This window comes from Epinephelus moara, chromosome 8 (assembly GCF_006386435.1).
Source record: "Epinephelus moara isolate mb chromosome 8, YSFRI_EMoa_1.0, whole genome shotgun sequence".
NCBI lineage: Eukaryota > Metazoa > Chordata > Actinopteri > Perciformes > Serranidae > Epinephelus > Epinephelus moara.
In genome coordinates, this window is record NC_065513.1 from 40,149,769 (window position 1) to 40,172,569 (window position 22,801).

The following is a 22,801-nucleotide window of genomic DNA, read 5'->3' on the forward strand; positions in this document are numbered from 1 at the left end:
TCATGTCGTATCCGACAACGGGAGGCTTTTAACAGATGACGTCCTGATGTTAGCTTTGCTGCTGCTGTTAGCTGTCCCTGTCAGCTGCAGCCACTGATGCTTTCTAGACATCGTGATTTCCCATAACTGAATAAATACCACACATATCAACACAAAACTGCTTTGCTAGCTCAATCACGTTGTAACTAAGATATCCGCTGGAAAAAAAAATAATTTCACGGGCCATTTAGTAAGTTTTTTTACATGGCGGCGGAAGCTATATGAACAAGCTAAGCCTCTTCTGCTGAGTTTTAAAAATGCCAGCTATTTTGTTGACATCACATCCCTCCTTGAGTGTATCCAATCAGCACCAAGTAATCCCCAAGCCCCAGCCAGGAGTCTGTCGGGGCCGTTCTGAGTACCTACTCCGAGGCAGGGACTTGTTTAGCCCCCGTAAAAGTTCCGTAACTCTGTCCTTCAGGGGTGGTTCCTGCGGTGGAGACACGCACCAACGGCTCCGCCCCGTAAAATTACCCCAAAGTTCCTGTGGTGGAAACGGGCCTTAGGTACTCAGAACGGCCCCGAAAAACTCCTGGCTGGGGCTTGGGGTTTACTTGGTGCTGACTGGATGGGGTTTACTTGGTGCTGACTGGATATACTCAAGGCGGGATGTGACGTCAACAGAAAGCGACAAATAGCATTTTTAAAACTCAGCAGACGAGGAGTCGCATTTTTAAAGGGAGTCGTGAGAAGAAAAGCAAGAAATGTTGGAATTGTTTGTTTCTTTGCCGCGTCGCCCCGGTCAGAATGGTCGCACAACGATTACGTGTATTCTCTCAGTGGAGACACGGCGGTTGAGAGGGCCGAGCGAGAGGACGTTCCTGTAAAGTTCCTGCCCCCCAAATAGTACCAGGAACTTCTTCAGTGGAAACGGGCTTCATGTCTGAAGGGTTACTTTTGGTTCCAAAGGTAGTGTGTTTGGTGGAAACGGCGCTTTAACTTTCAAACATCAAAAGGTACGTTTTTAAAATCTAATAACTAATTTATAATGGAGGGAGGGTCATACACTTTACTCAAGTCACTCAGGGAGGCTCAAGGAAAAATATTTGTAACGTCAAGGAGGCTCCAAGAGTCAAGCCACCCACTACTCTGATAAGTAAAGAACATTCCCTAAAATACAGCTAATTTATTTCTTGACACACTTTTACTTTGAAAGTTCCCACCGGAAGCTGAGTGTCATCACTATATAAAGCTTGTCGGCGGTCGGAGGCAGCAGGACGGGACTGCGGTGATAAACAAACACACGCAGCAGACTCACTGGGATCGTGTCGGGCTCTGTTGCGACTCTTTGGCAGCTCCAGCTGACTTCCAGGAAAGCTGACCCTCTCCACGGACCGAGCTTTTACACCCTAACCCGGGTTATTAATCCAGGACTTTATCTGAAAACCCCGGGACTAGTGTCGGCTCGTGCCTCCCTCCCTCCTTCCCCCGGAGTCGGCTTATGTGACACATTAACGTCCCGGCAGCGACACGAGCGAGACATGACGGAGCTGAGGAAGCGAGGCGGAGGCGGAGGAGACCCTGACAGCACCGAGAATATCAGCGACAAGGTAAAGCGAAGCAAAACACGCCACGGGAGACCTCGCCCTCTAAACAAGTTAGTCGGGTTTGTTGTCAGCCGCTCGCCAACCAGTCAAGCTAGCAGGGCTGTCACGTTAGCAGCGAGCTAATTAAGCTAGTTAGCTGCAGGCTCATGGTAATCCTGCTGCAACAACATCAACACGGTCACGAAAACTGCTCCGTGTCCACAAATAACGACTGTGGGGTGACGTTCACGTCCTCATCATGCCTGGGACTGTCACCACATATTCACCCTGTCATCGTGACATAGACTCATCAATGTCACGCTGCTGCTTGTTGCCTTATAAACGGAATCAGCTGATTTATTGAGCTTTAAAGTTGGTTTGTGTTGTTGGATTGCAGCATTAGAGCAGGTGCAGGGCTGGTGAGGCCTCCTGGTTTGTTGTGTGGGAGATGAAGGGTGCTCAGGTGGAAGTGAGGGGCCCTGAAATTGAATTTAAAAGCCTCTAATAACCTTATTCTGCAGTGTTTGTGCCTCTGTCCTCACTGATGTGATCACCACATACTTGACTTCATGGGTGCTGCATTGACTCACATGCCAGACATACCTTCTCACACAGCAAGTGGGTCAACAACTAATCAGGATTTAAGGTTAAAGGAACATAGTATAACAGCAGAGGTGTGGACTTGTTACATGACTTGGACTTGAGTCAGATTTGAGTCACAACTTTGAAATCTTAAAAGACTTTCCCTGACTTTGACTCCACTGACTTTTGAGTTCACTTGGACTTGAGTGTTACTACTTCAAAATTCTTCCCCCAAGTCCAAAAATTACAAAGTATGTCATGTTGAAGGTCACAAGGAGCTGGAGCCTATCCCAGCTGATACTGGGTGAGAGGCAGGGTTCACCCTGGACAGGTCACCAGACTATCACAGAGACAGACAACCATTCACACTCACATTCACACCTACGGACAATTTAGAGTCACCAATTAACCTGCATGTCTTTGGACAGTTTGGGAGGAAGCCGGAGCACCCAGCTGACATAGGAGAACATGCAAACCCCTCCATCCTGGATTTGAAACCGGGAACCCTCTTGCTGTGAGGCGACAATGCTAACCACTTCACCGCCATGCAGCCTATGGAATCAATTCATTTACCTTTTGTTGAACACGATTAATTACCAGCAAGTCTACACTTAATTCCCCTGATCCACTTTGTTTAAACTGGTCTGACAACCATGAAGAAGTAACATTATGTTACTTACAAATTGGAAAAAAGATAACTTTGTTCCCTCAAAAACAAATTGCGGTATGGAAAACGTATAGGTTGAAAATGACAGACAGAGATGCAACACCTCCCAATAAAGTTGTTTTAACACGTAAATACAAAATTTGAAAACAGTTCATGGTTTTTGTAAATTATATATTAGTATTCTGTTGCTAAAATGGCATTGCACTTTGGTGAAGAGACAACATGACTTGTTTAAGACTGGAAATTCAAGGTTTAGGACTTGGGACTTGACTTGGGATTTATCAGTCTTGATTTGAGCCTTGACTTCGAACTTGAGTGCAAAGACGAAAGACTTTCTTGTGACTAAACCATGACTTAATCCCATCTCTGGTAAATAGATTCAGGTTAAACCAGGGTGTCTACAGATCCTTTAAAAAATAAGTTTTCCTAATATAAAGCCTTTAAAAAGTCTTAAATTGTCTTAAATTCAGATTCAACGGGTCTTAAATATTTTCGCTCACAAGACTGTTTACGATCATCGGACCGACTGAGGAACTGCAATAATAAATAGCATGTATGACAGCGATAAGATTTTGTTTTCATTATACATTATACAAATTAAACGTGAACTCACCCAACTGTTGTGATTTTTCCATACTGTTCATTTTGAACTGCGGACGTTCAATGCAGAAAGTATGGCTGAGCCTGGCTAGTTTAATGAGATACATGATAGCGGTGATGGCTTAATGAAAGAGGAAGCCGAAACTAAAGGAGGAGGAGTGAAATATCTCAGCATTGAGACCCCTGACACAGACGCAGAGAGTTCATTGGCAGAGTCTGTTCAGAGAGGCTCAGATGAGGAATATCCCAGTATATTGTAGTGAACTTAATATTGTAGTCAAATCAGATCTTCAGCATTGGTTGATGTTACATTTTCAAACTGTAATTGGTGGAGCTGCCCCCTAATAGTCGACCAAACGTTAGTCGAGTCGAGTCACAGCCAACAGATATCTTTCCCTTCTTCTGTAAATATTCAGTCTGATAAATACAGAAAAGTTAATCATGTTAGTGCAGGGCTACCCAGAGCTTTACATCTGTCCCACAGACGATAGGCCTACACACTTATAAACAAGCTCCTGGAAGAAGATCAGCTCTGCTCTCAGGATTTCAGGTAAATAGGCTGACGCTCAGACGCAACCTGCCGCCGCGCTCTTGAAAGCTGGCGCAAAAAAGCCACAAGAGTAGCGTCCAGAGCCTGACCTCGTGTTTTCCACACAACATGTATCTGCGGTTATTCCACAGGCTAGTGACTAACATGTCGGGCAGGAAATCCAAAGTGTGGATCATTTTGAGAAGGTGAAGGACGAACCCAAGGTGATATGTAAACTCATCTTCATTGGTCGACTACAAACATGACGTATCATCTGAAACATGGAAGTAGCTACATGCCCATTAGCCCACAGCGTCATTAACAGGCGGCTCGCTCAGTGTGTGACGTGCACTTGTAGATAAAATATAGGCCTATATTAATGAAGGTTCATTAGTACGGTTTGTATTTCTCTGTAATGTAGCACAGTGTTAACAATGTTACTGATACTATTCTTTCTCACACCTTCAACTCAAACCACCAAAATATATCATTTAATCATTAAAGTAATATCGTAAACATGCAGGAGACTAGTCGACTAATGGCCCTACATGATGACTACTGATCGACTAGGAAAATTCTTAGCCAGAGGCCGCCCTGGTGATTGGTCATCATTAGCCGTTTACTTGAGCAGATTGATTATTCACCACATAAATCATGACACACCGCTTTCCCTTACAAACCGCCACTTTAAATAATAAAAGGTATCCTATTGGTATCGATATTATGGCCCTTTGTTTCTTGGTATCAGATTGATTTTGTGGTATCGCCCACCCCTAGTGAAAGGGCCGGAGCACACCTGAAACAACAAATCAACTGTGTGAAGAAAGTTCAGTTGATTGAATGAGCCGAATCAGCTCGGTTGGAACAAAAACCTGCAGCCACGCCAGCCCCTTTACGGATCAATGTGAGACCCCTGACTTATAGGGTAAACAATGATTGAAGAAATGATCAATAGATTACCTGATAATGTAAATTTTCATCAGTTTTGGCCTTAAATGTGCACACTGAGAGTATAATCTGTCGAGTTGTAGTGAGAAAATGAGTCTTTATATCACAGTTTTGTTCTCTGTATGGCTGTTTGGACAGATTGATGCACCCTTGATGTGTATGGACAGCCAAGACTCCAGAGATAAATTATATTTGAGTGTAATCAAAGTAATTGTCTTGAAGCCTGTATTGATTGCGTGTTTGCTATCTCCACCTTTTAAGCTTGAAAGTGCTTTATCTCTGTCAGCTATGGAACATCTAAAGACAACTTTACATCTACCTATTCTTCGTCTAATCCTCTGTGGGACCGTTTCAAAGGTTAGACAGAGTCAACCCCACCTAACAGCTCCACTCAGGCGCCTCACCACCAGCCCCTGTGTGATGTACGCAGGGGTCGTTGAGCAATCCCGTCCGGCCCACTGATTAACTCGCCTCACAGAGGGAAGAGCTCGCTCACAGACACTCTGCATAATGTCTCTGAAACTGTGCCAAGGAGTTCAACATGGCCCAGAATTTATCATGCGTGTGCTGCTGTACGTCTGCTTTACACAAGGTCACCTCTTGGGGAAGTGTGCCGTCACAGCGCCTGATTTCCATATTACCTTGAAGCATGAAAGTGGAGTGTTTTCACTGGATGTGTCGGGCAAACATCTTCTCCAAAATATGTATAGGGCTGCAACTAATTATTGTTTCATTATTGATTAACTGTTATTTTGCTCATTGTTTGGCCTTCAGAAAGTCAGTGCATTGTGAAAATGTTTTTGTTTTTTCTGATGGTAGTCCAGGACCTAAAGATACTCAATTTACTATCGGAGAAGATGAAGAAAATACAGTAAATACTCATATTTGAGAGGACAAAGCCGGTGAATTTTGGCATTTGCCCTTAATAAAATGACTAGAGATGCACTGATTGTGAAATTCTGGGCCGACACCGATGTTTTAAATAAGTTTGGCCGATAGCCGATGTTTTTGTTGTTGTTGTTGGTTATTTTGTGTGTGAAGTGCTCCTTTAAGTGAGGATAAGTGTTTGCGTGATATTCTTACAAATATAATTCTTCAATAAGAATTTTTCTTTACATTTTTCTAAGCTAATAACAAAGAACCTGCCAAACACTGACACCACAGCTTGTGTTAGAGAGAGGCAAAGAATTGCTTGTGGTGATTTTATTACAAGAAACGGCTATTTCTGTTTTGTCAGAAGGTTTTTTTCCATGTGTCGTGTTAAAGGAATGAGAAGTAAAATTTTTGAATAAAAAAACAGACAAACAAAAAAACTCTTCCCATGTGGAAAGTTGAGGGTCTCTGCAGGTCCATAAAAGCCTGAAAATATCTTATATTTTAAATTCAATTTAATGAACATTAGGCCTTAAAAGTTATTAAATTGTCTTGAATTTTACGTTTGAGAGGTTAATTGCCTTATTAATTTTATCCCTAGCTAACACCTGAACCTAACACTGTCTTTTTACTTAATACATGCAGTTACCTGGTGGCAAAATGTAGATTAACCTAGCTCATGCTAATCTCCATATTCCTACATAAAAACTACCTCTGCACAGGACCTCACACACACTTTCAATCCGTGAATAATAATAAGATAATTTGTCTTAAATATGGTTAAAAATTAGCATTAAAAAGGTTTTAAAAGCAGTAAATTTAAGTGTTTGATACCTGAAAGTTTACTCTCCACGCTGCAGCACCAGAACCATAGAAAATGCTCAACACTCCTTCATTAGGCGTTTGCAGACCAGAGTCATCTACCTTATCTCCTGTTCACCTGCTCTAAAGTGTTTTTATTGTTTGTAAAGTGAGTGTGAGTGTTCTGGGGTTATTAAGAGATACTGCAATTTAAGAAGTCAGACATTATTTTAAATACTTTGTAATATGATCTTCATTTTCCCGTCCCACATTGTGAGGCTGAGCAAAGGCAGTTTAAAAAGATGTATTGTTTTAGTGATGCAGATCATACATCACCTAACAGCCTCTCTGTGGAGTCAGATGAGGTGTTTAGATGAAGATTATGAAATCATCTGTAATGTAAAACCATTAGATGTGTCGGTTGCATCATCACAGTGCTTTTTGAGCAGCACACACAAACAGGATCCATCCAGGTTCTGACTGACAGTTTAATTCCCAGTGGATGCTCTCGAACTAAAAACAGACCGACTTGTGGAACTGAAGTGCATCGACTGCATGACACGCACATCTATATGTATTTGTTCCTTGTTACTGTCGCCTGGCTGTGTGACTGGCTGGCAGTTTGGTCATTCTGGCACAGTGCCACACTCGACATCTCATTAGTGTCCCAACTTGTTTTTCCTCACCTCCTTCGAAGTCCATTTTTGGCCCTCAGCTGTCCGTAGGAAGCCCTCTGTCTCAACACACGAGACATGTGAGAAGCATGACTAGACAGAGTCAAACAGGGATATAGTGGAGGCTGAACCCTGTTAGCCAACACTTGTATACATTGCTAGAAGTTTGTTAAAAAGTATTGCGTAAATTATTATTAAATTATTACTGGCTCTGTTGCTCGAACTATAGATTGTACCTCCAAATTTTTGTATGTCCGTCACCATGGACACGAAGAGAAGTGGATCAAAAGAAACAGCCGCCCCTCTTTCTCCCTCAAACTCAGATCAAACCGTAAAACGAGGCAGTGCTGATCAAATTTAAATCAAGATTCGGTTACGATATTGTGTATTTCTTGCCTCAAATATCTTCAAAAACATATTTAAGTGCGCTGTTTTGCTGTTACGCAAGAATTTGTGAATAGAAAGTGGGCGCCATACTGTTTCCTGTATCGCAAAAACAGAGGCTGAAGTTACGGAGATCAAACAGTAACGCCTCGTTTCCAATTATGTATGTGTACGGAGACGAGGTAACTGGAAGTCTATTAATTCCTATGGGAGTCTGCGTGATACCCGATATGCCTGCGAAACTCCTCCCCCCTTCAGTATTTATTTCAGTCTGGATTTTGCCACAAGTACGTTGGAAAAATTAAACTTCTGTGGTGGAGTTTGGAGAGACCGCATGACAGTATGCTAGCTAGGGCTGCAATGATTAGTCGATTAATCAATGACTAATCGACTATTAAAATAATCGGTGATTATTCTAGTAGTCGACTAATTGGTTTGAGTCATTTTTCATAGAAAAGTACTATAAGAGTACCCCAAAATACTCCTATTGCAGCTTCTTACGTTCAAATATCGGCAAACTAAAACCCTTTGGCGTGAGTACGAAACATTAGATGACATAATTTTGGGGTTTGGGAGAGACAGAGCGACATTTTTCAACTTTGAACACATTTTCAATAAAATGATTAGCCGACTAATCGAAGAAATAATCGACAGATTAGTCGACAATGAAAATAATCGTTAGTTGCAGCCCTAATGCTAGCTTAGCTAACAGGCTATTTTCTTCAATTCAGATGTCGGTGTTGATTGTCAAGCGAGTTTGTACGATTTTTTAAAAAAACAAACAAACAAAAAAAAAAATCTGAGTAATGTTATTCTGTTAAAATATGGTTATACATTATATACAGTCAAATCGTCATTATGACTCATTCAGCCGTTCACACATCTTTTTAATTAAATCACAAAACTTGCCACGTACCTGACAGGTCCTGTTTTGTCCCAGTAATTTTCCAAGCGCATATAAACGTATCAGGTTGTATCAGGTTTCTATCCAACCAAAAAGAAATGCACTTCCTTGCGTTGGACACTAGAGGCATCATTCGTATGTTACAGATCTATGGACACGGGTCACATACGTAACTGGAAACGAGGCGTCAAGCTCAAATATGAACCAAGATTCTGTTACGACATTGAATATTTCTCATATCGAATGTATCCGGAACATATTTTATCTTATTGTTTTACTGTAATTTGAGATTGTTTTTAATCAGCTGTCCGCCATATTGTTTCCTGTGTCAAAACAGACAAGCTCACATTAGGTCAGCCACTAGTGTGAGCATTTATTGGTCCCGTGTGGCAAAGGGCATTCTGGTAGTTGTAGGTTTTCTAACACTTGAGCAAAAGCAAATGCCACAGTTTCTCTGGTTTCTCTGGTCATGTTGCAGCAAATTTCAAAAGTATGCGCGTCTTTCTACAACATAGACAGCCTAGTTTTATGGTAAGACCATCTGTCCAGCAGGGAAATACTTCTTTAACTTGGTGGCCAGTGTCTGTGCTGAGTTGGGACATTTTGAACTTCCTATAAACATGAATAAAACTCTCATTAATCTCTTCACAAGCCTATGTGTTTAGGGACCGTCTTGATGCTTTGAGATGAAGGTTTCCTGGTTGAGGTCATTTATCCTCTGTAGTGTTTTATAAGGTTGGCAAACTGCCACTTGACCACAACATGTATGTTGCTAATGAGTTTGCAGACACTTTGGCAACTATAAAGCTGCCATATGGAGATCTGCCTTTCATGAAAGCATCTAGCTGGCGTCTTAAGTGGAAGCAGTTAAAGAATTAATACAGGATATGATTCACCAGCTACTGGGGAAGTTAGATTTTAGCTTTAGCTTCTGTCCTGGTTAAAGGGTGCATTCACATCAAGGAGGGACTGATTATGAAATTCTGGGCGAATGGGGAGACCGACGTTTAAAACAACAGTTTGGCCAGTACTGATACAGATGTTTTGTTGTTGTTGTTTATTTTGTTTTTGTTGTTAACTTCCCCTTTTGTGTCAGGGAAACAAAGAAATCTTCATTTAAAAAAACAAAACAGTTTTAAAGTCATTCAGTTTGTTATTACACTATCTTTGAATGAGCACAAATTCAGTCATGCAAATTTATGAAACGACCTTTAATATAACCTTTCACATTTTTAAATAACGTTTTATGCCTTTTTATTGCATATATCATGTGTTCCACTCTAAAGTCTGTTTTATACTGCTGTAAAAATCTCAACACATTGCTCCTTCAAACAACTGTATTTACTCAAGTTTATGACCAAGATCTAAATTTTACAAGATTACATTTGAACACATCATAATGTTAGAATCTACCCTTCACCAAATACTCTTTTGGTGTTAGTACTATGGGAAACACAATTTTAACAGGAGGGGAACTCTATTCAATGGGGTACCAGACTTCGACACAACACCTGTATGTGCGCAATCCCGTTTTTGCCCCTTCACACACTTAAATCCCACAATGAGTCTGCATCGTTAAACCAGGACCTTGCAAGTTATGGGAAAATGCAAATGTAAGGAAAAATAGCTTTAAAGAATTACAGTGATTACTTGTGATGATTTACGCCAGAGCATGGAAATGTTTACGAAGCAAACTGCGCTTTATGTCTAAGGTGTTTCTAACGTGGTAAAACAGGGATCAGGGCAGTGGAATTGCACATTCAGAGCCGTAAGAGAGTATCGTCAGGGTAATTTCTACTAGGGATGCACCGAATATTCAGTAACCGAATATATTCGGCCGAATATTGCAAAAAAACACACATTCGGTATTCGGTGGAATAAGTGAAAAGCAAGGCTGAATAATAGCGCCATGTTTTGATGACGCAATCAAACAGCGTGTGGTGACGGACGGAGTAAAATGTCGGCAGTGTGGCGATATTTCAAAGTGTTGACACAGACACAGACAGGAATGTATTCCTGTCAAATACGGCGGCCATAGTGCTTCGCGGTGCAAGGTAACGGCTTACCGGCGACAGAGAAGCCCGGTTCCAGGTCCAATAATTTTAATTCTTGGTGTCATGGCTGCCCAAAAGTACCTGAACAGCCGAGCCGTGGCGGCACACAGGTATGTGGCGTGTCAGAGGAGAAACGAGCCGTTCACATTTCTCTCTTTGTGGCAGGTAACGGCCCACAAACCTCACCGCACTTAAGGGACTGTTCTTTACTTATGAAGGGACTGTTCTTTACTTGTCAGGGGAGGAGGGTGGCTGGTTGATTTTTATTTTATTTATATATTTTATTTCAATCCCCGCTATGTTAATCACTTATTGATGCTGTTTTTGAAGTATGAATAAGTCAATAAGTAATTTATTCCATTGAAATATCATTGATGTATTATAGAAAAGTGATTTATCTTTTTATAAATGACAAAAGGCACATCTGCCTCATTTTTGCTGTGGTATCGTGATACTACTCAGAACCGTGATACTTTTCACTGGTATCGTACCGTGGGTCCCAATTTTGGTACCGTGACAACACTAATCTGGAGGGGGTTCATCTGCAAAAACTAATGAAAAACTAAACAACGGCATTCGGCATTCGGTACTCGGTATTTGGCCAAGCGTTTAATTTTATTCGGCTTCGCCCACAAATTTTCATTTTGGTGCATCCCTAATGTCTACTGTTCATTTTGAACTGACATCTTCATTTTCGCTTTTAGGTATATATTTCCATGGCACATTTGTCTTAAATGTCATTTTCAGTGGTATTAAAAAGGTCTTAAAAAGTCAACACTTGTTTGTACCTGTAGACATCCTGAGTTAGTTCCATCCTCTGGCTGCTAACAGTTAACGTTAACTAGCTCTTCTCCTGCTGATGTCAAAACTGATTTGTTGTTGACAAGGCAACATTATCAGCGAAACAATAGGGTGTGTCCTACTGTGTCCTACTGCGAATATCGGCCAATACCAATGTTCAGTCGCTAAATCGGCGCATCCTTAATGTCAAGCATGTTTGGAACACTTTATTAGAAACCTGGAGTATTTGTTCCAGTTGTTACGGTTGTTTCTGAGAGCAGCATCATTCAAGTAGCATAGATGCTAAAACTGTGAGCTTCTGACTTCTAAGATAAATGCAATGTTGTCCATCAGGAGTGAAAATATTTTGGTCATTTGAGGAAATGACCATGGAAAGAAAGAGTTTATGGGTCAAAGGAGATGGACACTGATGCTGGGACGATGACTCACATCCAGTAGGTCCTATGTTTGGAAAGTACAAAGGGCAAAGCAGAAAATCAAATTATTTCTGGCATTTACTGTATTAAGAATGAGACTGGTTAATTACTGCACATCAGACAGCACAGATGAGGCTATCATGTTCAGCCAGAGTTGTAGACTGGAGCCTGGCTTTGTTTTGATTTCCTTCTGCCAAAATCTTCAACCTGGCAGGATGACAAGTCGCGAAACCTCAGCCTAGTTAACTAGCTACGTGTGAGTCCCTGTGACGTTTGTTTACAAGCCTGATTTGCTTATAATAGGATGCTGTGAGCCTAATTTTACCACATGCCAGTATAACAATGCAGCAAAACATGTTTGTCTACCATGACTGTAGTTGTGATCCACCCCGAGACACCATGAGAACAATGTTGGGCAACACTTGTGGATGTGTGTTGCGGTCCACCCTCAGACTATCAGAGAGCAGGAGAAATTAATCAGTCAAATGATGACGAATAAAAACTTTGGTTTCCTGTCTTCGTTGGCCAGTTTGAGGTGTTCCTAATAAGAAACAGGCTGACAGGGTTTAAACGAGGATGAATCAACCCTGTCTGTGTCGTATTTTGGAGGTTAAAGGTTCACTTTGTTGTGTCACACACCCAGCAGCAACACCCGGACAGATCATGTTCACATGAGGCGCACTTTATATAGTCACTGAAGAAAGCTAAGTGTTTAGTGGACTCCCACACACACATGTACACACATCCATTTATATTCACATCCTCCCTCTGTGCTGTCTCTAAGGCCAATATTTACTTTCATGAATTAGTCAAGCACACACATACACATACTCAGCAGTGTGTGTGTTGACCTGGTGATCTTCACAGTGCTGCGCTCCCTTCACGGTCCTGCGTACTGTTGCAGGGACAGTTAGCGGCTGCTCAAGACTCCACATGACAGTTGACCTTGGCGGGGTGTCTGCTGGTCGGCTGGCCGTCTCTAAAGCCTCCAGCAGCAGCAGCAGCGGTGGTGGTGGTGGCAGCAGGACGTTTAACGCTCTACTGGTCACAGCGTCATTCTGCACAGCTGCAGTCAGAAATGTCTTTGGACAGCAGAGGAGTCTTAACTGCTCTACATTGGGGTGCTGCGTTCACATAACCTTGTTTATTTGGTGTTTTGAACCCGAGCTGTTTGAAGTACATTAAAAAAGACAACATAGATTATAGGTAGGGATGCACAACAACATCTGCAGATAAAGGCTTTAAAATAAAATACTGGCATTGACCTGAAATGAATATTTCTGCTGATATAACGCTCTAATTATGCGACTTTAATTAGTCAGAATAGGTGAAATTGGTCTTGGTTGTCAGAGTAATTTCAGGGAGAGCATCATCCAGGCCTGTGAAAGTAAGATGGATTTTACAGCTTTGTTTGAAAATTTTACATTAATATGAATTTGGCCTTTTTTAAATGTAACTTAAAGGGGCAAAAAGCGAAATCGTTTCACCGCTAGGTTTGCCGTTGTGCACTGCCTGTAGACCAAAACAAAATGTGTCATGAGCCACACCTCCCTCTACCTCGGCTGCGGCTACTCACCTAACACAACCGTACACCCGACCCATTGCTGGGACCAAGCCGCTAATAACTCAAGCTCCGGACATTAACCCATGCTACGATTGTAACATTAAATTTAATTGAATCGACATAGTGACATGTGCCTAACGTTACTGTAACACAAATTAAAACAGACATTTGACTTTATGTTGTTACTTAATGTTACCTGTCCAGGAGAAGAAGAGCTAGCTGTCCAGGAGAAGAAGAGCTAGCTCTGAGTCAGATTGTAGCCCCTTTAGCTCTCACAGTGCTCTCTACCTTGGAAATGCAAGGCCAATGTTAATCCGAGTTCTGTGCCTTTCTTTATCCGACAACTTCTTCGCCAACAACCGTTGTTTCTTTAGAGGTAATGTCGGATCCTGGTCGTCTTCAGGTGAACGTTTTGTTCCTCTCTCCGCCATTTAGCTTCGAAAATACACGCTGCCATTGCTCACTGGCTGTAGCCTTTTATAAGGAGGGAGGGCCAAGGGGGCCAAGGGCATAATAATATGTTGATTCCAGAGCAGGAGAGACTGGATGCTCTCTGCAATTTGGTGTGGGAAAAAAAGTGTATTTATTAGGGCTGCCCCCTAATAGTCGAACAAACGTTGGTCGACCACAAAGGTCATTAGTCGGCAAGATTTCATTGGTCGCTTAGTTGTAGAAAACAAAACAAAACCATGTGGGAGTTTAATTTGAAAGGACAGACATCTTTCCCTTCTTCTGTAAATATTCAGTCTGATAAACACAGAAAAGTTGATCATGTTAGTGCAGGGCTACCCAGAGCTTTACATCTGTCCCACTGACAATGGGCCTACACACTTATAAATAGCTCCTGGAAGAAGATCAGCTCTGCACTCAGGATTTCATGCTATACAATGCTTGGTAAGGTTGCTTAGCAACCGCAGACGCAAGCAGTCGATGCAGTCTTGAAAGCTGGCACAAAAAAGGCACAAGAGTAGCACCCAGCATTTTGAAGGCGGTCAAAGATGCGGCATGTGGTACCTGCGGTTATTACCGTCAACATTATTTTTGTATCAGATCAGAAGCTGAAGTAATTTAATGTCTGTTATGATGGGTAAATAAAGATCAAATAACTTCATGGATCTATTTCAAATCATCACTGTTTTTGCTGTGATTTTTCTGTATTCATTTTTCTTCCATGGCGTGCAGACATTGTAATCCAATCTAATACATATGCTGAATGTTAGTGAGTCATTCTGACATGCTAATTGTAACATGCATGACAGTACTGCTTTAGATAATTGTGCAAAGAGTATCATGCTTATATGCAACATGTTTCACTGGCATTCAGGTCAAACCACAGCACAACACAAGGGTGAAAGTTGAAATGACCGAGGTGAAAGTCATGTCTGACAGTGTAAAGCTGAGCCTGACAGGCAAAGCTGTCTCCAGTTCTCATCCATCCAACATTATTGATTTGTGTAATGATCAGCCCTGTCTCTCAGGATCACCTCTGGCTACAGACCGTTGTGTCTCCTGTAAAACGGCTCGTTCTGCTTTGCGCTGCAGTTGGGTAGAGAAAGCTGTTGGGAGCTGAAAGTTGCTTCCAGCAGCAGTGCTACTTCAGGTCAATGTTTGTTGCTGATTAGCTTAATTCCTTGCTGCATGAGTGAGCTCGTGTACTGTAGGCGGTAGCTTACTCAGTGATCCTCTCCCCTGTGACCAGAGCCAGCTGCTGTCTGCTGGTCTGGGCCTTACAGGTGTGCAGGCTTGTTGTGCTCTGGTGAGAGTGATGCTTTGTTTTTTCCCCTCAGTAGCAGCTTCCTGCTTCTGTTGACCTTTCCGGGGTAAATTAGAGCTGTTTCAATTAAGACTGGTTCGGACTGTGGTTTACTGCTCCCTGTTGGTTACTTTTAATCAAGCTTAATTTCCATAGATTCATTGGATGGTGGCGTGTTGCAGCACCAGTAACTGCACTGATTTAGGGTTCATTCACAAATGCAGGTGGATGTTTGTTGTAGTGGATGAAGTTTGTCGACTGAAACAACAGCTTGAGTCTGTTCAGAGATCCTGTTGTCTTCCAAAAGCTACTTTACTGGTGTATTTAGTGACATTTTTGTTAAATTTAGTCATTATATGTTTGAAGAGTTTACAGTTTTCGTCAGTTTACTGTTTAAAGTGTTTTTATTATCCTAAATTACAGATGTGACCTCAAAGATCTCACGCATTCCTGCAGTAAGAATCATCTCTTAATGCTCCTATTGTAATAGATGCTCCTGGTATTCTGGGACATCCATGCACTTCCCTAATCAAACAGACACTCACAGTTAAATACAACCCAAAACAGGAAACGACTTTTTATCTGCAGGGCATGATGGCATGACTAGTTCATCCTCTCACTCTGAAACAGTCTGTCTATTATTAGGGCTGCCATCATGACGAGCGAAGGGAAAGTAACAGAAATGTCCCAAAATAAGCTCAATGAGTCATTGTGAGACTCGAGATCCCTCTGACGTGTGTAAATAACACATTTTTATAGATGTTTTTAAACCTTATCAGAGTTAAAAAAACGATGTTAGTTTGTCACATTTCTCTGTTTAATACTAGTCTCAGTTTCTGGACTTTTGTTCCAATGCTGTCAATATCAGCCTTGGAGAAACAATCTAGGCGTACTGCACTGAGAAATGCAAGCTAGTGGAATAGAAGCTCGTATGGCTGTGCCTGTCCCACACAATTTAATTCTCTGAAGGCAGGTTTTGGTTATGTCAGGTAACTGGAAAAAGGATAAGAAAACGACATATAACTGTTTCTTTAACTGATGTTTTAAAGTGCATGGGCAGCTTTTGAAAAGCAACCTGAAAACATGTTGGTGAACAAAAGTAGGGCTGCAACTTCCAGTTATTTTCATCATCTATCAGTGACTACCACTTTCTCGTTTAGCTGATTTATTATTTGGTCCATAAAATGTCTGAAAATATTGAAAAATTCGCCACACAGTTTACCAAAGCCCAAGCTGATGTCTCTAAATTCCTTTTTTGTTTGTTCAGCAGTCCAAATCCTGACGTATTCAGTTTACTATCACAGAAAACTAAGCTAACTAGCAAATATTGGCAAAAGAGAAAGTGGAGCCACTGATTATTTGGGTATTATATCCGTTAAATACCTTTAAGGAGTTATCGTTTCTCAAAATTGTTTCTCAGAATTGTTGCAGATCAATTTTCCACTAATCGACTAATTTACTAATTGTTTCAGTTCCAGACAGAATTAGTTGCTACATACGAGCATTGGTTTCAGAACCTGACACCTTTAAGAGCACAGATTGGACACATTTCAACTGGTACCCTTAATATTCAATTATGTTCAATCTGTGCCAAATTTAATGGTTGTCCTAAAGAAAGACACAGGAGAATAAAGCACTGGTGAGCTAGCGAGATGCTTGGAGGATTGAGATAACTGGAAACTCCGATGGACTGATGAAATTTCATAACTAAGGGTGCTTTCACACCTGACCTGTTTGGTTTGGTTCAATGGAATTCAAGTTCGTTTGCCCCTTAAGTGCGGTTCGTTTAGGCAGGTGTGAACAACCTGACCAAGACCTTCTTGAAGAGGTGGTTTCCGACCTGGATGTGAAGCAACTGCAGTCACATGACACATTGTTTGGGTTAAACATGAGCATGTTACAGTCCTGGAGGATTATTAATGTGCACCTCCTCCTGTACTGCCTTAATATGCACATTCAGCACATCCAATGCATCAAAACATTGTTTTCTAGTTGGAGCCGCGCCTCGTTTTCAAACTGTATGGTTTGACTAAAATGAACAATGACAGCAATATAGTCCACGATGAGCAGCGCTAAAATCAACCTGCGTAGTTGTCCCTCCATTGTGACATTAGAAAGTGTCACATTTATCTTGCAAGTGTACTCTTCTTCAACGTTTGCTTTACTTCCTGGATTTTTCCCACATGGAAATTCTGACCAATCAAGAGCAGCTTTCTCACACAAGGCATTTGATCTGGTCCACTTGTAAATGCTGCCGTGAGAACATGAACCAACTCTAGGCAATTATACAGCTTTGGAACAACATGAGTCCCTGATTCAGACCAAAGGAGATGACTCTAGGTCTGAAAGCAGCCTAAGAGCACACCTGGGTGAGAACGCTGGGTTCAGACAGGGGGAATAAGCCCCTTGAAGTTGGGAAGCTGACCACAGAGCTCCGTTGGCTTCCCATCAAGCTGTGCCGATAGTTCAGTCTTTCTAGAAATAGCCTGGTATCACTGCTGTTTGTGACTGCGTCTTTTAAATTATATACTTTTTCCACATAGTTATGAGTTGTGTCTAAACGGAGAGCGAGCCAGACATGCAGATACACACAGTCAAACACAAGCAAGTAGACAGACGGATATGGTCTGTGTGTGATCAGAAAAAAGCAGAGGAGCTGGCTTTCTTATTGAATGCAGCTTGTTCAAATGCTTGTTATTACAGAAAGAGTATAGTACTAATAAAAGCTACAGTTGGGTACCAATAAAAAAAATTCAAGGTACCGGCAACGCTATCAGATCAACTGTGAACGGTACCCAACCCTATTAGGAGGTGTTCAGACCAATAATAGCCCTACAAGGACCTGTGTTGATGAGGCACGTTGCTTCAGGTACTCATGAGATGAACATGGTCTCAGTGTGGACAAGGCTTGAGCTGCTCGTCGCTCGTCACCTGTCCTCTTGTCTGATCCTCTCCTCCTCTTCCTCCCACCTCTCTGCAGAGATGGCATTAATAGCCCGGCAGAGGAGGAGGAGGAGGACGAAGAAGATAGCGGAGGTGAGCTGAGCTGCAATGACAGTCACTCTGCCTCATGCTTTACCGTCGCTGTCTCACCGACAGCAGAAAAACATTGACATACTGCAGAAGGTCAAGTTTCAGATGCACCACCTGTGCTCATGTTTAATTTCATGCTCTGTTAGCAGTGTTTTCTTTTTGTATTTACCAGTGATGATTACAGGCACTCTGACTTACCACTCGTCCGAACCCATGGCATAACTTGGATTGTTATCACACAGATTTGCATCATTATTTGAAGTGCTTGACTGTGAAATATTTACACAGGCGTGGGCATACTTTGCTAACTAAACAAAACATTAACAGTGTTTGACAGTTAAATTAACAAGCTTGAGTACATTCAGCCAGATTAGACTATAAAGCTGTGACGCTCTGCATGTAACACATTGGTGCGTGTGGAGTTATGTGCTGACTGAGCCTCGAAGCTGAGGCCTGCTCCATGTTGCAGAAACATTTATTGAACTGTAGACGAACTGTATCAGTTAAACCTCAGTGAGAAATACCATCGGCCACCAGTCACTGGCAGGTTTTAGTTTGCCTTCTCTGCCAGCCACTTTATCAGGTATCAGGTTGTCATGGAAGATCTGCTGTTAGTAAACACTTAGAATAGTGACAGAAGTAGAACAGTGAAAGTGATACCTGCATTTATAGTATTAGCTACCATCCCCAAGCAGTCTGACAGTGGCTGTCCTGCTTTGGGTTTTGCCATTGTTGCATACATGTAGAGGTAGCACAAGCACTCCAGACTCTTGTATTAACTTTTCATTAAACACAGCTTACTCACCCCTGCAGTCTGTACTGTGTATTAACCCATTAGCTGCCAATATCCTGCTTGTCTATGCTTTCATTTCTGATTCTCTTTGCATTTTACTTAAAGTTATATTTGATCAAAAATCCATGCATTGTCCAGTTTATGAAATATGAGAAAATGGGAAAGAGCCCATAGAGAAGTCTTGAGATCGCTTGTTTAGTCTGACTAACAGCCCAAAACCCAAAGATAATTCACCTACAAATAGCAGTGTGAATCACCAGAGGGCCCATGATACAACATTTTTCAGATGTTAAACATGTTGTGATATGCTGAGTGTTGCGATCAAATATATTGCTATATGTTGTGATTTATTACCTGTTTTGAACTGCAAATTATGTCCCCAAAGGAAAACTTTGTCAACATCTGTTTTATCTAATAAGGTAAAGTTTTTTAAGTCTGTTAATCTCATTTCGGTCATTTTTATTCCGACAATATTTTAGCTAGTGGACTGAAAAAACAATTGATCATATTATTTTAGTAGGCTACCAAAAGTTTAATTTGTATTTGTAATATTAATAATTTAGTTTTTGCTTGAAAACAGACACGAACAGTTAAGATTATTTAAATTTAACTAATGGGAAGTGAGGAGAAACCAAGCAATATGCATACATTATTCACAAGAACATTGGAATTTTGCACACAAAATCTTATAAGATCAAGGAAAGAATGATTTATAGATTATCAAGCCTAAATTTACATTTGTATCTCAACTTTAGTACACAAACACGTAGACCTTTGTACAGTTCATCAAGAATCACTACTCGCGCATCACTACTCAGCTCAGTCTATAAGGCTGAACACAACAGTAAGGCTATAGACATTATATTCTATTCAGGCCGGCAGAACCAGCAGTGCATCGGCTCTACAGTGCACGGCACTGCTGATTAACCATTTTATTGCAGCACAGAGTGTCTGCCAGCAACCAATTACTTGCAGAGGCTTCCTACAACTTGTTTCAACAGTTCCGATTTAATCAGAAGACAAATTAAACAGGATGACTAGCCAATGTGAAAATCAAAAGAAAGCTTAGAATAATGTACTGAAGGAGACTGTTGTGCCATCACATGTTTTTTGTGGTTTGAGAGCAAAGAAAGGAAGGAAGGCACAGCTTTCGATTTACTGGTCCATCTACGTCCCAACCCTCACCTATGGTCATGAGCTCTGGTAGTGACCGAAAGAATGAGATCGCGGATACAAGTGGCTGAAATGACTTTCCTCCGTGGGGTGTCTGGGTGCAGCCTTAGAGATAGGGTGAGGAGCTCAGACATCCGGAGGGAGCTCGGGGTAGAGCCGCTGCTCCTTCATGTCAAAAGGTGTCAGTCGAGGTGGTTTGGGCATCTGATCAGGATCCTCCTGGGCGCCTCCTGTTAGAGGTGTTTCAGGCACGTCCCACTGGTAGGAGGCCCCGGGGCAGACCCAAAACACGCTGGAGGGATTACATATCTCATCTGGCCTGGGAACACCTTGGGGTCCCCCAGGAGGAGCTGGAAAGAGTTGCTGGGGAGAGGGACGTCTGGGGTGCTTTGCTTGGCCTGCTGCCCCCATGACCTGGCCTCGGATAAGCGGATGAAAATGGATGGATGGATGTGGTGCAGGAACCTAGCATGTACACCAACTGTGTTATCTGTGGTCATGTAGAGAATGTCAAATACCGCAACATAGACCCAGAGTCTGTGTCTTGAAATAAGAAATACTTGCTACCCAAAGACAAGGACGATGCTGGTAACAGTTTTCATTCAACGTTTAAAGCCTGATAACTCGTCTGGATGGCTGAGGCAAAACACCACTTCCATCGCCAACATGTGCATATGTTTGACGTACACTTTAAAAGGGTCTATAGTTTTATTTGTACAGATCAGGACACAAATGCTTCCTCCATCTTCGTCAGAGCTACATTAGCTACCTGTACCGTTGTATGATGATCAGAATGAAAACAGGTGTCCAAGTAATATATGGTGTCAAGTGGCCGGCTAAATTCAGCATCTAGCTTGTGTCTGGTGTCCACCTAGTGCCATGAGTACTGGAAAGAAAGCTGGTTATTCTTTGCTTTTTCAGATACGTGAGTTGCACCGCCAGAGAGGACCCTGTACTGTAGCTTTCCACTGTTTCAGTCTGCAGGCTTTGACGTTTCCTCATTAAAACCTGAGTAGAAATCTTCAATTACACCTCTTCTCTCCTGAGCTCCAACACCAACTCAAGTGACCCTCTCTGCCTCAGCCCCAACCTGCTCCCACTTTCAGCGCTTTACCAGTTAATTACGACGTCTGACCGGGATCACAGACCTTATTTCTGAATGAAAAGCACTCTGATTTAACCCCGATGCTCCCGCTGACCGTGTTTAGCTACGTTTGAGTGAAAGTAACCATGAAAGGAAAAAAATGTCCAGTAGCATCAGCGAGCCTCTCAAGTGCAAAAGGAAACTTAATCTCCCACAATTGGTATGTGAGCTCAGGAGGAATTTCACTGGGCTTTAAAAATAGCCTCTTTTGGGCAGAAAAAGCTTCAGCGCTCCGCTCGCCGCTTTGTTACATGATAGGACATCAGTGGTGTTAACTCAGGAACAAAAGTGTCTGGCTTTATTTCTAGGATGTCACTTTGCTTACTTATTAATGACGCTAGAGTGTCTGAAGCCGTGTCCGCACTAATGCTGCTAAATCTGAAGATACATCATGCTCTCTCTTCGTCCTCACTGAGCCAGCATTTTAATAAAACACAGTGCTGATGTGTGACTTTTAGAAGTATAGCATATGTTCTTCTGCTTAGCAACAGCAAGAAAGATGCCAAGTTTGTGTCTCCAGATCACGCTTACGGAGGTCGTTTATCATGCATTCATGTAGCCGATCATCAAGATATTTTGTTATACTAAGGGCACAATTTAATTCATTAACTTATAATTATTTTAAAATTAAGAACTTCGAGACTTTTGCACAGGTGAGGTCTTTTTAAATGCTAGAAAATGAGAGAAAAATTTGTAAAAAAAAAAAAAAAAAAATGCAAATGTATAACATGATTTTCAAAAGCACAGCAGGTAATTTTGGGACTGTGGTGTGTTTACTTTTTGTCATATGATGCATGTGTGGAATTCTAATTATGACTGGAGGACTGTTTACTGTAAAGTCTTGTGAACTTGTTGGAGAAGGAACGCTGCAACTTCTGGATGTTTCAGATGCGTACACAAAAAAAATCCACGTTGAAACTCTTTTTTTTTTTTTAAATTTTAGGTAATAAAAGAGGAAAAAAGGTGAATTTTAGTTGAGACTGGTAAAAAATAAAACGTCAAAGCTGTGTTTGCAAGTAAAGTAAGTCACTGATCTTAAATGAGACTACATTAAAGCAGGAAGTGAAACAATTTAATGTAGCACTCATTCTTGAGAACTGTGACACACTTTTTTTTAAGGTTTTTTTTTATTTTTACTCCTCAGTTAGGCTAAGAAAATATTTTTTAAAAGATCACAGTCTTGCTTATTATCTCTGGTCATCCTCCCATATATTACATATATTATTGTTGCAAGACACACAAGGAATATTAGATGAATGATTTAATTTTTTCTTGAGTAGCATACATAATGAATGTCAGAGCTAACAGCTGACGGAATTGATGCCTTACAGAATAATAAAAAAAAAAGTTATATATTGATTAATTTCACAGTTGTCTTGGTAAGCAGAAGAGTCGCAAAGAGTTCTCTTACTGCTAATCAACTGACAAAATTTTTAAACAACAAATTATGTAGTTTTGATTTTGTAGGGCTACAGAGTTGACCTGTTATAAGTGAGACGCACTCGATAACAATATTAGTTAATTAATTTATCAAAAAAGTACA

General features: G+C 41.4%; 1 protein-coding gene and 1 long non-coding RNA gene across 2 annotated transcripts in view; one reads left to right on the forward strand and one right to left on the reverse strand.

The window, feature by feature from the left end:
* The window catches only part of LOC126394435 (uncharacterized), a 310,194-nt gene that overhangs the window by 125,393 nt on the left and 162,000 nt on the right, over positions 1-22,801 (reverse strand). The window lies entirely within an intron of this gene.
* cds1 (CDP-diacylglycerol synthase (phosphatidate cytidylyltransferase) 1) overlaps positions 1,266-22,801 on the forward strand; it is a 48,132-nt gene continuing 26,596 nt past the window's right edge. The window contains exon 1 of the mRNA XM_050051238.1: positions 1,266-1,589. Within this exon, the coding sequence (XP_049907195.1) occupies positions 1,521-1,589 (69 nt within the window). The 5' untranslated portion in view covers positions 1,266-1,520. The remainder of the gene's footprint in view (positions 1,590-22,801) is intronic.